At 40.1% G+C, this 13871-nt stretch overlaps 1 protein-coding gene across 10 annotated transcripts in view; it reads right to left on the reverse strand.

Moving 5' to 3' along the window:
• The window catches only part of cdc42ep4b (CDC42 effector protein (Rho GTPase binding) 4b), a 28644-nt gene continuing 14773 nt past the window's right edge, over positions 1-13871 (reverse strand). For 5 of the 10 annotated variants that reach the window (XM_085963625.1, XM_085963619.1, XM_085963626.1 and 2 more), the window contains one exon: positions 1-5719. In XM_085963625.1, coding sequence (XP_085819751.1) covers positions 4424-5437 — 1014 coding nt within the window. In that variant the 5' untranslated portion in view covers positions 5438-5719 and the 3' untranslated portion in view covers positions 1-4423. Of the gene's footprint in view, positions 5720-10601; positions 10695-11079; positions 12563-13871 lie in introns of those variants that run through there. The other 5 variants (XM_085963620.1, XM_085963622.1, XM_085963618.1 and 2 more) reach the window with 3 other exon arrangements.

Raw genomic sequence — 13871 nt, forward strand, 5'->3', positions numbered from 1 at the left:
TTCACTTTGCATACAGTTTATTAACCAAAAAAATCCCCAAATGCATCAAACTATCGAAGAAGATTACTACTCTGATATGACAAAGCATTTTAAATATTAGGTTGTGTTCTGTGAAGTCAGTGATAGTACCGCTTGGGTTTTAGTACTGCTGATGCATTTCAAAAATAAAACCTTTAAAATAAGACTGTCAGTTTATTTACATTCATTTTCATAAAGAAAAAAAGTACACAATAAAAAAAGTGAACTGTCAATATGTACACACATACAACGTAGTACCTCCGTGGTTAAATATGGTTGCAGGAGCATAGAAGAGAGCACTTCACAGTTGCAGTATAGTTTAGCAACTAAGTTTTCTTTAAATATTTGGCACACAATTGGATTTGTTAAAAGATTACTAGCAAAATAGATCATGTGCAAATTAAAAATCACTTTAGTGGTAACTTTCAAATCATTTTTTTGTGCATTACATTCGAGTCCCACTTCATTAATAGGAAACCTGTATTGTATTTTCTGAACATTTAACGTTTCCGCTCAATTTTCCAGACTCTAGATTATCCAAATCGAGTTAGTTTATTTACAGAAAAATATCAAAAATATTCTAACTATGCTCCTTCTATCCCACCTGTTCTGCGGCTGTCTGCATCAGCAGCAACTGTACCTACGAGTCCTGCACAGTTAGATAGCGTGAAAGAACACAATACAAAAATCAAGCAAGCAGGGGATGCTAATGTCCTTTATCCAAGCACTAGTATGTTCTGAACAGTACACACCCAAAACGTCATAACCCATCACAGATACCCATCACTTGCTGAGTGTTTCCAGCATTTTAGGTTTTACTTCAGATCTCCAGCATTTGCAGTGTTTCCGTTTTACTTTATGATTTAAAGATGCATGTGAATTGAAATTAGATCAGACACAAGCCTATACAAGAAAAAACACACACTTTGCTACTACTTTCTGCTGGGATGCTCTGGTCACCATTTTGTCCCCCAAACAAACCACTCTATATTGAACAAGCCAATTTTGACGGTGATCAAATAGTATTACATTTTTTAAGAGAAAGGACTGAAATAAAGCTTTAATTTCACGTACTGCAGCTTGCATCAAGGGATAGAAATACTCAACTTATGTACACCCATTTCTCGTTCTAAAACACAAGGAAATACATTTAGTTTTTGAAGCTATATTACACACAAAACATACTGTACATATAGCACTGCATCAACTAATCTGACCTCAAGTCTTGTCTAAAAACATTAGGGTCAATATCTGGACTGCTCCCCAAAATAAGAAAGTGTTAACTTTCACGTTCCCCATTAAACATGCAGTTAATGCAGTACACTGGGCTGTGAGCACAGCGGTCATCTTGAAAATGAGCAGTGTTCAATATGCTGACTGAAAGAAACACTCTAGATTAGACCAATATTTTTACACTGCCATTTAAAAACATGTAAATGGCTAGAAAATGTACATGTTTACAATGTTAAAGAAAACTGCAGTCCTGCACAAGAGTTTTATGGCAACTTTGCGTTCCAGCATTCATGACAGAAGTAACTCCATAACATATTCCTTTACCAACACTTTTTTGTGGGATTCTCAACAGTGAGCAATGCCATGTAATTTTGCATTTAAAGTAATAATCCTTCAGTAGCTCATGCCACTTGTGTGTTATCCACTGCCTGATGTCACTAGTAATCGGCTCAAACCAATTCCAGCAACTGATCCATGGAGCTGCACCAGTGACGTGTGGGTGGGTGGGAAAATGCACACAGGCCTGCAGCAGGATCAGGCGAGACAATTTCTGTGGGCCAGAAGGAGCACTTACGCATGCTCCTCCTGACCCCACAAAAATTGTTGAAGCAACGTACCTGCAGCATTTTTGGAGCAGCTTCCAGCAGTCCCTATAAATACCACCAGTTAGGCCGCTCTGGGTACAGCTCCGCACCAGGCCCATTGAACACTCAAAATTGTACACCATAAGACCCCAATTTGTACAATAGGCTCCTGCATGTTTCAGGTAGGAGCACTGCTTGCTTATTTCCCGGCCCACTCCAAAATTGTAGCGAGCCGGACACTGGTAGAAACAGGATGGCAAGTGCTGTGCCCCGATTTTCAAATGCTACCAACTCCTGGAAGGGATGAAAATCGGCCCCAGCGTACACAAAAAATTTGGTGCAAAAATGTGACAATTTATTGGTTAAAAGTTATTGAAGTCAAAGGTTTAAATTATTGATGAACTACTGGTTAGTGGTTTCTTTTTCTGTTTGCTTTAATCTGTCTTTTAATGAGTCAGTGGAGTAAAATGCTCCTGGGGGTGGGGTGGGGGCGCGGGGAAAGAGAACCTGCGTTTTCTTTTGCATTGCTGGGTTAATTTTTGTGCAGCCACTACCATTTTGCATGGGAGGCTTTCCCCAAGACATACATGTGTTAATTTAATACAATGGCTGCATTACTAATTATTTTATCTGTGTTTCATATTTTCCATTTACCATGTAAGTAGACTTTTCAGCTATATAATTTGTATATTAATACTAAGAATTATATAGAATTAATTCTATGTAAGAATTATATCTATAATACACTTTAATTGACAACCAGTACTGAATTTGCAAGTACAATCTGCAGAATACATCAAGAATGCAAAATAAATAGAGGCATTATTCAGGTACAAACTTTGAAGGTTGCCCACGCAAGACTGGTTATATTCTATGTACATATATAGAGTGGAATATTCACCCTTCATCTCACAAAGATCTTGAAATAGGGTGCTTCTCGTTTATGGTATACCAAAGTATGCAGCTGGCATGTCGACAGTGTCCTAATTGGCATACACTTATCCTAAAAAGTACATATAAATTCTGAACCAAATCTGTGTCTTAGCAAAAGGAGGATTTAAAAAATTCTTCTCTAGATTTCCGTAAACCTTAGATGCTAAGTTTAGGAACCAGCTGGTGTAGTTGATCTGTTCCTTGGATGTAAACCCCATAATCTATTACAATTGCGGAACACACGAAATGTACCTTGAGTGATTTTTTTTTGGGGGGGGGGGGGTTGGTGGTGTGAGAGAAAGGAGATGACGTCAATAGAGTGAGAGAAGTGCAAACATTATTCTATGAATTATTATAGAGATTTAACAAAAAATTGATGTGGAAAGCAGTTAGCCTTAGAAAGGTTCAGTGACGGTTTAATGTGGGTGGATGTTCCAGAACCTGGTTCTCATCATTATGATGAATGAGTAAACTTTCATTTACAGCACCTTTCATGACCTCAGGATGCCCCAACGCACTTTGCAGTCAATGCAGTACTTTTGAAGTATAGTCACTGTTGCAATTTAGGAAGCCAACACTCGGATGTTGGACCTACAGGAATGCTTAATCCTGCAACAATGCAGCAGGTGCAATATTGGGATGAATTCAAGGTCAGTCCCCATTTAAATGGCTCCACTTTCATTTAATTAACTAACTTGGCAGAAAGTGGTCAGAAGTCATCACACCTCTGGATGTCAGGTTTCAGTGACAGACTCAAACTCATCACCTCTAGTCTGTGTATCAAAGACTATTATGCTATGTCATAACTGCTTTTCATTGGAACAGAGATTATTGTACATTTAGGAAGCATTAAAAGTAATAGTATTCCAGTGAACAATGTATATAGTCTATTTAAATGTTCAGGACTGTTTATTGTAATATTGAAAAATTGGGATATTCTGTGATTCTATATGCTATTTCACAACATTTAGCAGCTGAAATGTTATTACTGAAGTGATGAGGAAAAAAAAGCTGAAGTGCATATCTTAAAAATCTGAAAATAACTTAGCACCCAAAGAGTTGGTGATATCCAGCCATCTTTTGGCAGAGGTTCCAATGAGATGCATCACAGCAGATTGTGCGCATATACAGAAAAGGTCTGTTCTAAACCTGCCAGATGAACATATAAGAAGAACAGCCAGAGGGAGGAAGAGGAAGGTAATTGAAAATTTGGGCATGCACCATCTTAAACCAGAGTTTCTAAATATAAGGCAGAGTATTGAAACAGGCAGTAGACAAGCCACAACTGAAGAAAGTCCTTTTGATCTCTCAGTATAGTCAAAAATTAAAATGCAAGATCAGTAACAGCATGTACTTCTTTTTTTATAAAGGTAGCACACAGTACTTGTATCATTTAGGAATGTGCGTAATACATAGTTAATTCTGGTTGACTAAAGCATAAGCAGTGAGCCACCATGAGTATCTGCAGATGCTGCTGGTCTATGTGGATTGGAGAATTTTGGTTACAGCCTTTATTACAGAATTTATTTTGAGTCTGTGGTGCAAGAGTCGAGTGCAATCCCGCCATAATTCATTAATGCTGTAAATTCTAGGATAGACAAATTCATCTTGCTCTCTAAATCCTTAAAAAAGTAAATATTCCACAAAGGCCAATTCTACACACGGATTTCATCCTCTTCATCCATGAAGGTAAAATCCTTATCTTCTTCATGCCCTTCCTCTCTGAAGGAGTCTCTGGATTCAGCAATATTTTTCATACTGTCTACATCTGCATGAGTAACTCCCTCATAAACCGACCGCCTCTCTTCTGTAGTCCCAGATGCCAAACTTGACACAGAGCCACTATCTTGTGATTGTGATAAGTGACTCCCAGAACCTGGGCTGCATACAACACTTTTAACATTACTTTGCAAGGTTGTTGTTGATACGGAGGGTCCTTCTACAAACTCCTCTGTGGCTACCTTTTGTGAATTAGAATAGTCAGCTTGTTTGTCATCTCCAAAACCAAGATCAATATCATTTTCCCAAGTATCTTTCTCCATAACACTTAAAATATCACTGAGCATCGAAGGACCAAGATCAACATGAAAGGACATGATGGATTCAGCATGCTTTAGTGGAAAGCCACCACTCGAGAGAGATGTAGGAAGGTCTGTGATATCTCCAAAATCTCTCTCATCTTGATATTCTGTAGATTTACTTTCAACTACGCTGGCAGCCCCATTGGCAGGTTTATCTTCCATCTTTTCACCTGTAAACTTCTTTAGGGGGCTTGATGAAAGGCTCTTTGCCAATTGATTAGTTGGTTCCACAGTCTTATCATTGAGCTGAGGCAGAGACACTGCATTCTTCACAAATATAGCTGAATCGCTTTGCGTCAGTGTGTCTTGCTTATCGACACGCGTTACTGACTGAGACCGTTTGCTGCTGCTTCTGAACTTCCGAGAGAGCAGACCTGGTTTGGGGGTTGCTTCAGCAGGAGCAGGAGCAGCAGCTCCAACCTTACTAGAAAGGAATGAAGTGTCTCCAAAGACATCACCTCCACGACCCACGTGCATAGTGTGGCGGAAATCACCAAGCGGAGCACTGATCATATCTGCAGTCAAGTCTACGCGGGAGCGACGTTTGGACTGATTGGAGCTGGCCACAAGCTGTTTCAGGATTGGCATCTTCCAAATTTAAGTGATCACAATGCAAGAATATATATTGGAATTCTGGGACTTAAACCCTAGATGATCAAAAGATTCCGTTCTTCAGATATATTCCATAAAAGCTGAATCAAATCTTGATGCAGATAAAAGCCAAGGCTCAGCCTTCGATCCAACCACAACGCTGAATCACCAAAACCAATTTGTGACAAAATTATTACAGTTCTTTAAGTGTCACATTATCATCCATTGTAGCCGTTCTTTGCCAGTGCTTGCTTCAGTATTCCAATCTACTTGATGCACCTAAACATAAAAAGTTAGAAAAAAATTACACTTTAAAAAACTGTTTACAATCACAGAATTAAGCTTTAGACAGGATATAGTAGGAAAGTAGTTTTGTTTGCAACTAAACCAGGGTCATATTTGCTCATTAAAAGAAACATCCTCAAACTGAACAACTAAAAGTTATTGTTGAAATTTTGAATTCTCCTTGAATTTGCTATCATATGCTTCAGAAAATGTCAAGCAGTGTTAGTAAAATACATTGGCATAAACAAAGGTAGGTGCATGAAGGTGGCAGGACAAGTTGAAAAGGCTGTTAAAAAGTATTCGGGATCCTTGGCTTTATAAATAAAAAAGGCAGAAAGTGCAAAAGTAAGATGTTATGCTAAATCGTTATAAATCACTGGTTAGCCCTCAGCTAGAGTATTGTGTCCAATTCTGGGCACCACACTTTAGGAAGGATGTCAAGGCTTTGGAGAGGGTGCAGAGGAGATTTACTGGAAGGATACAATGGATGAGGGAATTCAGTTTTGTGGAGAGACTAGAGAAGCTGGGATTGTTCTCCTTAGAGCAGATTTAATAGAGATATTCAAAATGATATGGGGTTTTGATAACGTAAATAGGGAGAAACTGTTTCCACTGGATTCTCAGACTACCTGTATAGGTCAATGATGCTAGCCTCTAGATCTTCCCCTACCCGACACAGGTCTGCAGCCAGAGACCCAAGTCATTGTTTTAAACAACTGCACATGCACAATGGTTTTCATGCCAATCCTCTGAATTCCACTCTGCAGTAAAAATGAGGGAGGATCTGGAGCACCAGCAATTTCAGTACATCACAAATGGCATCGCAAGTCATTCACGGATCATACAGGTAATTTATCACCTGATATTCCTTCCCATTGATTTCAAAAGCTAGTTTTACACTCCAGTGCTAAGTTGAAGTTTACCCTCTATGTTCATACCTTGACTCAGTATAGAAGTTCTGTATCTCTGGGCTTAAGCGTCTTTCTTGAAATAAAGGTTACAGGATAGCAGTGAGAATCTGCGTAAATTAATTCAATGTGTTTCAAGACTTTGATAGTAAAAGGAATGAAAGACCAATTATATCGTTTGTTACAATTGCACAGTGCCTTGGTGAGACCACACCTGGAGTACTGTGCAGTTTTGGTCTCCTTATCTAAGGATGTACTTGCCTTGGAGGCGGTGCAACGAAGGTTCACTAGATTGATTCCTGTGATGAGGGCTGTCCTATGATGAGAGATTGTGTAGATTGGGCCTATACTCTCTGGAGTTTAGAAGAATGAGAGGTGATCTCATTGAAACATACAAGATTCTGAAGGGGATTGACAGGGTAGATGCCGAGAGGTTGTTTCTCCTGGCTGGAGTGTCTAGAACTAGGGGGCATAGTCTCAGGATAAGGGGTAGGCCATTTAAGACTGAGATGAGGAGGAATTTCTTCACTCAGAGTTGTGAATCTTTGGAATTCTCTGCCCAGAGGGCTGTGAATGCGGAGTCTTTGAGTATATTCAAGGCGGAGATAGATTGATTTTTGGACTCTAGGGGAATCAAGGGATACGGAGATCGGGCGGGAAAGTGGAGTTGAGGTCAATGATCAGCCATGATCTTACTGAATGGTGGAGCAGGCTCGAAAGGCCGTATGGCCTACTCCTGCTCTTATTTCTTATGTTCTTATAGCACCTTTCAGGCAGTGCAAAACTGCTTCACAATCAATTCATTGCTTTTTAAGCGTAGTCACTGTTTGTAGGCAAATGCAGGAGGCAGTTGGCGCACAGCACGGTCCCACATACAGCAAAGAGACAAATGGCTAGATAATCTGTTTTGGTGCTACTGTTTGAGATGAATGTTGGGCAGGACACAAGGGAAGCACCCCACTCTGAATAGTGCCATGGGATCTTTTACACCCATCTGAGCATGCAGATAGGGCTTAGATTTCACAACTTTGCTGCACTGGACTGAAATGCCAGCCTAGATTTTGTAATCAAATCCTGGAGTGGGGCTTGAACCCACAACTTTTCTGACCGAGAGGCGAGGGTGCTAGCAGAGCCAAACCGAGACATTAATGTAAGGAGGCAGAGTGGTTAGCACATTGCTCTCTCACCTTAGAGAACTCGATTAGAATCCAACACAGGGGGACGAGATGGAAGACATGTCTCAGCTGCTGAGAGGGTTGTACCTTAAATGAAGCTGGCAATGTCATTCAGTACAAAACAAGAGTAGAGACAAATAAAAATGGACACGGATATAGTAGGGGGTGCGGTTTAGGGATTTGAAGCTCAGGGACATTAGAATACTCTAATGGGGACTTTACCCTTACCCAAGGTGCTTACTGTCAACAATTGATGACAGAAGTGTCGAAAAAAGTATCCGTTCAAAAGGCTTAGCCATGTGCAGGCTGGAAAAATATGCTGGGAAATTAGATTAAAAAGGCTGATCCTCCACAGATTAGATAATTCATTAGCCTTCAACTAAAACGGATTTTTCTCCTCCCTACACTAGGGGCAATGCACAGGCAATTCCAATACTCCAGTTACAGTCCTAGCTGAGATGAGAGGCTATTGAACATGGATGTTTTGTCTGTATGTCTAGAAATTTACTCACGAAGCCTTTGCTGGCACTTTAATGGAATAAAGCAAGACTACATATTTATCCTCAGGATCTGGAAACAGTTGCACGTATGACTCTTTCTCCCAAATTTGTTTATTTGTGTAATATTTTCACATCATGCAGAAAATCATGCACAGTAACCTAGGTAATGCGAGGACCATATACTCTAGCTAAAAGCTATAGCAGAAAAAATGCTAACTTGGGTTTCAGATGTTACTGAGTTTCATAAATGCAGACATACAAGTCTTTATTGCATCTTCAGAGGGCAATATTTTATCCTCATTATTATATACTTCAAAAAATACTGTGGAGCCCAAGGACCAAAAGGAGCTAAAATTATGTACTCCCAGACTTACCAACAAAAAAGCATGGGAAGCATGCCAAAACTGAAATACAATAATTTGAGGAAGACAGCTCATATTCAACTTTGAACAGCTCTGATCAACTTTAAGTTGATTACAGCCTGCTAATTTTAATGAATAGGAAATAAAACTGCTCTTCAATTAGCCACAATTATGGTTTCAGTCTAAAGCCATAGTAGACTTCACTCACACAGATGAAACACATGCTGCTTTATAATCTACTAGTAGAGAATTCAGTTATATTGACAAATTCACAAGTACAGAACCAAGAATTGCACCATTACTTTAAACTCACATTTTTGCTCCTCCAGAGTTACTATGGTGACATTGTCACAATGTTCTCTGAATGAGACAGCATAGACATTGGTTATAAAATATTTTATAGGATTAGATAAGCTTAGGCTTCTCTGAACACATAGATGTCTCCCTGGAATTTGATAATTTAGATGGTAGATTGGAATTTTCTTCCAATGTCAAACCTGCCTTTGATTGGGCTGATCAAGTTTACGTATCCTTACTAAGTCTTCATTCACATCTCCATGAAATTGTAAGTAATGAGTCACTACATTTCTCATTTGCAAAAAAGGCCTGCAAGAAACTAGTGCATTCTGAGCATTGAGGACATGAGAACTTTGGTGAAGGAACACACACTTTGAAATGTTAGCATTAAAAAAAATGGCTTGATAAATTTGGATTTACTTTTCCCCTCTCTTAGGTTTCCCCATATAACACACTACGCACATGGAGTGTGCTGCTACGTCTGCTCTGAAATGGACTGGACTGGTGAGGGGCGCATGAAAGTGAGCCAGGCAACTCTCCCTCCAATTTTACATGTGGAGAAATGCCTGGTGTCTGCGGGACACCATTCCAGTGTAATATAGGTCAGGGACACAATAAGGTGGGGGAGGGGGGTGAACTGGAGTCATGGGCACAAACCGTGGTCTACCACTACCATTTCGTAGTATGATTCTTAGATAGATGCTGATTTACAATTTTTCAGATGTAATACCATAGGAGAACAGGTGAACTTCTGTACAGATGGAATGGTTGATGTGCAAGAGGAAAGCCAACCTGTGCTACTGAATACCCCCACCAGCATTAGAGGTCAGAAGGTAATTTAATACTAAGCCCTGCACAGCCATGGTAAAGAGATCTTCAGTCCACTGGTGAAGTTTGAACTCACATCCACAAATGAAAGGTACATACTTGCTATGCCACCCAACACCCTTCCTCCAGATCATCAAGAAACTTGAGGAACTATAAGAATCCAACTTTAATCACTATTCTGTGCAGAGTTAGATGATCTCAGGCAAGGTAACAGTTGGGGTACTACAATGGTCATTGCCTTTCCGTCAGCCAGAAGAAAAAAAAAAAAAAAAGAGGGCTTATCACTATCCAACATCCTCATGTGTGGATATTGACTTTTTGACAAAGACATTGGGCTGGATTTTATCAATGGAGGCGGGACTCCCACTTTCAGGGTTGTAGTCCCGCCTCCATCGAGTTGCGGCCAACCCACTCGATTTTCCCTTGATCGACCTTGTTGAGCCCGTCCAGCGGGCTCAGCAGGCCAATTAAGGGCCACCCGGCAACAGGTGATGTCACAGATTGACATTTCATCTGTCAAGAGCATTTGACAGATGAAACATCAGCATTTGACAGCTCTTTGAAGCTGTCAAACACTGAATCTGTAAACTAAGTTAATTCCTTCCTCTCAGGCTGATTTAGAGATCTCTCCAGAACAGAAAGCTGCAGATTTTAACAGCTCGCGGCCATTCTGTGCCGGTGAGATGAGGGACTCAAGACCTGAAGGAAGGAAGCCTGCATTAGTAAGTAAAGGTAAGTATGACTTATTTAAACACTTTACACACACCAAACACACTTACCTCTGCACTCATGCACCCATCACTCACCTGAACACCAGACATCTCGAACCCTCCAAGTCCTTCAGCCCGACGGTCTGCCTCGCTAACTTGGCGTGGTTTGGAGCCACCGGGAAGCCCACACTTCAGGGATAAAAATAGGGATTAGGCTAAAAACTGCCCGTTAACTACCTATTAACAAGCAGTTAATTGGCATTAATCCCCTTCCCGCCTCGGGGAGGCGGCTCCCAGCACAGGTCGGGTACCCGCCTCCTGGGAAACGGGCACAGAGGCGGGTTGGGGGCAGGATGGGTTCGTGCCCCCGATTTCATGATTTTAACATCCCACACGCCTCCATGGCCCTGGGAAATTCTAGCCCATTAACTTACCTCCCTTATAATATCCACAAAAAAAATCAAAAAGGAACTTAAAATGGTAAAATTACAGCTAATATACAATGTACATCATTTTGCACTACTTTCCTTTATGAATCATCCTCAAAAACATCCCAATAGTACAACAGGCTCACCAGATATGACTTGGAGCACATCAAGTGCAATTGAGAAATCTTGAATGCTGGCAATTTAAAGTGTTTCTCTCCTTCCACTGTTCTAGTATGAAATACTTCATTTTAGTAATATTTACTGTAAGCACTACAGGAGACTTCCGTTTATCCGGAGGTTGTATGTCCGGAATCCTCGATCTACCGGCAGAAATCAGGAGCCGTTTTGTTAGGTTTTTTTTCTTCTCGTGGCTTTTTTTTTTTCCCCAACAGTCAGGCTCTGAAAAGTCTCTCTGAAGCTGTTGCTAAGCTACAGAGACGCTTCCAAGGTACGGGCCGACTGTTTGAAGCTGTTGCTAAGCAATAGTGTTTGTTGTCAGATACGGAGATGAAAACCTCCGTATGCTTCAACATTAACGTTGGTATGTCCGGCAGTTTTGATAGATCGGCAACAGCTCGGTCCCGTCGGTGCCGGATATAACAAAGTTTCCTGTATTTCAAAAGGTAGACTGTATATTTAAAAAATCTAAAAATGGTCAGTGGATCAAAATCAAATTTAAAGTTCTTAAGCATTTTGTTTTAAATTGTAAAACAATTTTCACGTGCATGTGTCGAGTAGGTTTTGTGGAAAATGCCAACTTTAGGACATGGCTTGCAGGGCCTTATTTACAAGCATACACAGCAACTTCATTACAATGTTCAGGCACTGAAAATTGGTTCAAATAATACTGTACCAAACAACCAAGTTCAAATCAGGAATAAAGCAACTTTCAGGGAAAGTTTTTTTTAAATGAAATTTTAGAGCATAATTAAGCTCTGATTCAGTTAGATGAAAGAATAGACTGATCCCGGATAGTAAGAACCAATGATCATGTGAACGCAACCCAGACAATAACATTATTGCTACACATTCTCAGGTTCCAACCACTGGAATGGGCGTTTCCCTTCCTTCCTAAAGACAGGGCCTAGTATCAAGAATTTCCCCATTACACATACTAGATCAACCTCAGGTGTTTACCTGCTGAAGCTTAAGTCAAAATTCCCCACTTGTACAAAAGGCTATTTCAAAATATTTTGATTGTATGATTTCAAATGTTGATGAGCTCACAGAAAGATCATGACATTATACAATCACATTCATAAATTCCACAGTGAAGAGTAATCTCAATTTATAAGTATAATGGGAAGGGAAACATGAGATCTTCAAAAAAGGGGGGAGTCGATCATGACAATCACCACAATCTCACATCTAGTTTCCTTAGGATAATAAATTCTGATCCTGCCCAGAGAATTCAAAGCAGTGAAAGAACACCAGTTTCCTTTCCATTATACTTGCTGTAAAAGCTCACTCAAATGTTCCCTTTTATAAAATAAAAAAATAAGCTGTCCTGTGCTAGTCCCCAACTAATAGGCCAGACGGATAACCTGCTTCCTGAGGCCTTTGCCAACAGTGTTAAAAAGGCAACACAGATCGAGGCTGTATAATAACAGCTGAAATTGAATCTCTCTTTTGGAGGGGATAGAAAAGAAAATAAGAGCCTTTATTCCACTCAGTATTCACCCTACCCCAGAGGGTTCAAGAAATGTTTGGGAAGTCAGCACATTTTGGGGGGGGGGGGGGGGGGGAAAGGAGTGAATCATTTATGATCCTGCATGCTGTAACGGTGTACTGCTGAACTGCACTTCTTCATAATGCATGTGTCAGATGATGATGGGAGAACACACACCAGGTTTGCAACTTAATGACAGAATACAAATTCAAATTACCAAGTTGAATTTAGATCACAAAGATCTGAATTGAACACAATTCTACACTGCCAAATTTTATCAAATAAATATTGCAGATAATGCACAGGATGAACCATCTAATTAGACACCACTTTTTAAAAATAGACTCAGTTCCCTCTACAGCAAACATGCATGTTACTATTCAATCAACCATAAAACATTTGAAACAATTTGAAGAAAACGTGTCTGCAGGAGATGTTGTGCATGACAAGGGAGCACTTAATGTGATGCACAATTCCTTGAAGGATACCCTCTCTAAGGCACTCATTTTAGCTTGAAAGACTTCTTGGAGCTATTGTAGTTACAATATAGCCTGTCCACAAGCATGATCCAAAAGCACACAAACTGATTTTATTTTGTCATTTAAACATCTGAATAAGAAATCCTGTTTCAGAAGAATGACTTTCATATGTTGCTCTCCTGGTTTTATACTTCTTGAAAGTTGGTCTCTGTAGGTAGCTTGGCTTCTCTATATAGTAGAAACCACCACAGCAAAATCACCAGACTAGTTCCGGACATTCACTATCAAAACAGATGGCCTTAAACAGAGGACACATTGATGTTTACAGTATTTAATGCAACCAAAAGGAAGAAGAAATCAATGTCTGACAATGGCTGGACCTCTATTGTAAAAGTGGCAATAGAAACTGGACCAGTTTCAGTACATCGCTTTAGGTACTGAATTAGTTAACAGGTTGCTTTTAGGTTACAGCAGACCACGGGTATTGTGTAGTAGGGCAATTTCAAATTCTTAGAAATTGTTAGTTTGAAACTTGGAGGAAAGGTATCACTCAAAGCCTTGTGACAGCGCTGTGCAAAAGCTCTCGATCACTACTAAAACTACTTAGTACCATGAGCCTCACTAAGTTTCACAGAAATATTGGACAACCCAAGCACAGGCCTACTGTTAAATAGATCTTTGTTAGAGAGTAAACACAACAAACTGTAAGCTGCTTCACTGCATGCAAGATACTACAGCATATACCCTCTTGCAGCATCTGCATGCATTTTCTTGCACTTTGTTTCCCCTT

The sequence above is a fragment of the Somniosus microcephalus genome, chromosome 21, assembly GCF_052327205.1.
Source record: "Somniosus microcephalus isolate GS21.2 chromosome 21, FLI_Smic_1.0, whole genome shotgun sequence".
In the NCBI taxonomy this organism is placed as follows: domain Eukaryota; kingdom Metazoa; phylum Chordata; class Chondrichthyes; order Squaliformes; family Somniosidae; genus Somniosus; species Somniosus microcephalus.